General features: G+C 48.7%; 1 protein-coding gene across 2 annotated transcripts in view; it reads right to left on the bottom strand.

Annotated features, from left to right (window-relative positions):
* Positions 1-2,500, bottom strand: part of LOC128364352 (far upstream element-binding protein 3-like) — a 37,573-nt gene that overhangs the window by 12,029 nt on the left and 23,044 nt on the right. For both annotated transcript variants that reach the window (XM_053324889.1, XM_053324890.1), the window contains exon 13: positions 2,411-2,500. This exon is cut by the window's right edge and continues 71 nt beyond it. In XM_053324889.1, the coding sequence (XP_053180864.1) occupies positions 2,411-2,500 (90 nt within the window). The remainder of the gene's footprint in view (positions 1-2,410) is intronic.

The raw sequence follows: 2,500 nt of genomic DNA, 5'->3' as shown, positions 1-2,500 counted from the left end.
GTCAGGTGTGTGAACAGGACGTGAGTCAGGTGTGTGAACAGGAAGTGAGTCAGGTGTGTGAACAGGAAGTGGGTCAGGTGTGTGAACAGGAAGTGGGTCAGGTGTGTGAACAGGAAGTGAGTCAGGTGTGTGAACAGGAGGTGAGTCAGGTGTGTGAGTCAGGTATGTGAACAGGAAGTGAGTCAGGTGTGTGAACAGGAAGTGAGTCAGGTGTGTGAACAGGAAGTGAGTCAGGTGTGTGAACAGGAAGTGAGGCAGGTGTGTGAACAGGAAGTGAGACTTTAACCCCGTCAAACCGGCCGGTCTGGCTCAGAGACGCGGGACACAAATCAGGTCCAACAGGTTTCAGCTCTTCAGTCATTCCACACGTCAGCACCTCCTCACCTGTCTCCTGTCATGTTAGTGTGTAGTGTGTGTACAGGTGTGTAGTGTGTGTACAGGTGTGTAGTGTGTGTAGTGTGTAGTGTGTAGTGTGTAGTTGTGTGTACCCCCACCTTATCGTCTATGAGCTGGCGGGCTGGTTTAGTGTGTAGTGTGTGTACAGGTGTGTAGTGTGTGTACAGGTGTGTAGTGTGTGTACAGGTGTGTAGTGTGTGTAGTGTGTAGTGTGTGTAGTGTGTGTACAGGTGTGTAGTGTGTGTAGTGTGTAGTGTGTGTACAGGTGTGTAGTGTGTAGTGTAGTGTGTGTAGTGTGTAGTGTGTAGTGTGTAGTGTGTGTACCCCGATCTTGTCGTCTATGAGCTGGCGGGCTGGTTTAGTGTGTAGTGTGTGTAGTGTGTAGTGTGTGTACAGGTGTGTAGTGTGTGTACAGGTGTGTAGTGTGTGTAGTGTGTAGTGTGTAGTGTGTAGTTGTGCGTACCCCGATCTTGTCGTCTATGAGCTGGCGGGCTGGTGTAGTGTGTAGTGTGTGTAGTTGTGTGTAGTGTGTAGTGTGTAGTGTGTAGTACCCCGATCTTGTCGTCTATGAGCTGGCGGGCTGGTGTAGTGTGTGTAGTGTGTGTAGTGTGTAGTGTGTGTAGTGTGTAGTGTGTGTAGTGTGTAGTGTGTAGTAGTGTGTAGTGTGTAGTGTGTGTAGTGTGTAGTGTGTATAGTGTGTAGTGTGTCGTATAGTGTGTGTAGTGTGTAGTGTGTAGTGTGTAGTGTGTATAGTGTGTAGTGTGTCGTATAGTGTGTGTAGTGTGTAGTGTGTAGTGTGTAGTGTGTAGTTGTGTAGTGTGTGTAGTGTGTAGTGTGTGTAGTGTGTAGTGTGTAGTGTGTGTAGTGTGTAGTGTGTAGTGTGTAGTGTGTAGTTGTGTAGTGTGTATAGTGTGTAGTGTGTAGTGTGTAGTGTGTAGTGTGTAGTTGTGTAGTGTGTGTAGTGTGTAGTGTGTAGTGTGTAGTGTGTAGTGTGTAGTGTGTATAGTGTGTAGTACCCCGATCTTGTCGTCTATGAGCTGGCGGGCTGGTTTAGTGTGTAGTGTGTGTAGTGTGTAGTGTGTAGTGTGTAGTGTGTATAGTGTGTAGTACCCCGATCTTGTCGTCTATGAGCTGGCGGGCTGGTGTAGTGTGTAGTTGTGTGTAGTGTGTAGTGTGTAGTGTGTGTAGTACCCCGATCTTGTCGTCTATGAGCTGGCGGGCTGGTTTAGTGTGTAGTGTGTGTAGTGTGTAGTGTGTAGTGTGTAGTGTGTATAGTGTGTAGTACCCCGATCTTGTCGTCTATGAGCTGGCGGGCTGGTGTAGTGTGTAGTTGTGTGTAGTGTGTAGTGTGTATAGTGTGTAGTACCCCGATCTTGTCGTCTATGAGCTGGCGGGCTGGTGTAGTGTGTAGTGTGTGTAGTGTGTAGTGTGTGTACAGGTGTGTAGTGTGTGTAGTGTGTAGTGTGTGTAGTGTGTGTAGTGTGTAGTTGTGTGTAGTGTGTAGTGTGTGTAGTGTGTAGTTGTGTGTAGTGTGTAGTGTGTATAGTGTGTAGTACCCCGATCTTGTCGTCTATGAGCTGGGGGGCTGGTGTAGTGTGTAGTGTGTGTAGTGTGTAGTGTGTAGTGTGTGTAGTGTGTAGTAGTGTGTAGTTGTGTGTACCCCGATCTTGTCGTCTATGAGCTGGCGGGCTGGTTTAGTGTGTAGTGTGTGTAGTGTGTAGTGTGTAGTGTGTAGTGTGTATAGTGTGTAGTACCCCGATCTTGTCGTCTATGAGCTGGCGGGCTGGTGTAGTGTGTAGTGTGTAGTGTGTGTAGTTGTGTGTACCCCGATCTTGTCGTCTATGAGCTGGCGGGCTGGTGTAGTGTGTAGTGTGTAGTGTGTAGTGTGTATAGTGTGTAGTACCCCGATCTTGTCGTCTATGAGCTGGCGGGCTGGTGTAGTGTGTAGTGTGTAGTGTGTATAGTGTGTAGTGTGTAGTGTGTGTAGTGTGTAGTTGTGTGTAGTGTGTAGTACCCCGATCTTGTCGTCTATGAGCTGGCGGGCCAGGTCCATCTGCTGGGCGGTGCCTCGGATGGTGAACACCCGGGTGTTGGGGTCGGTGGA

The sequence above is a fragment of the Scomber japonicus genome, chromosome 9 (genome assembly GCF_027409825.1).
Source record: "Scomber japonicus isolate fScoJap1 chromosome 9, fScoJap1.pri, whole genome shotgun sequence".
NCBI lineage: Eukaryota > Metazoa > Chordata > Actinopteri > Scombriformes > Scombridae > Scomber > Scomber japonicus.
This window is presented reverse-complemented; position numbering and strand designations above follow the sequence as displayed.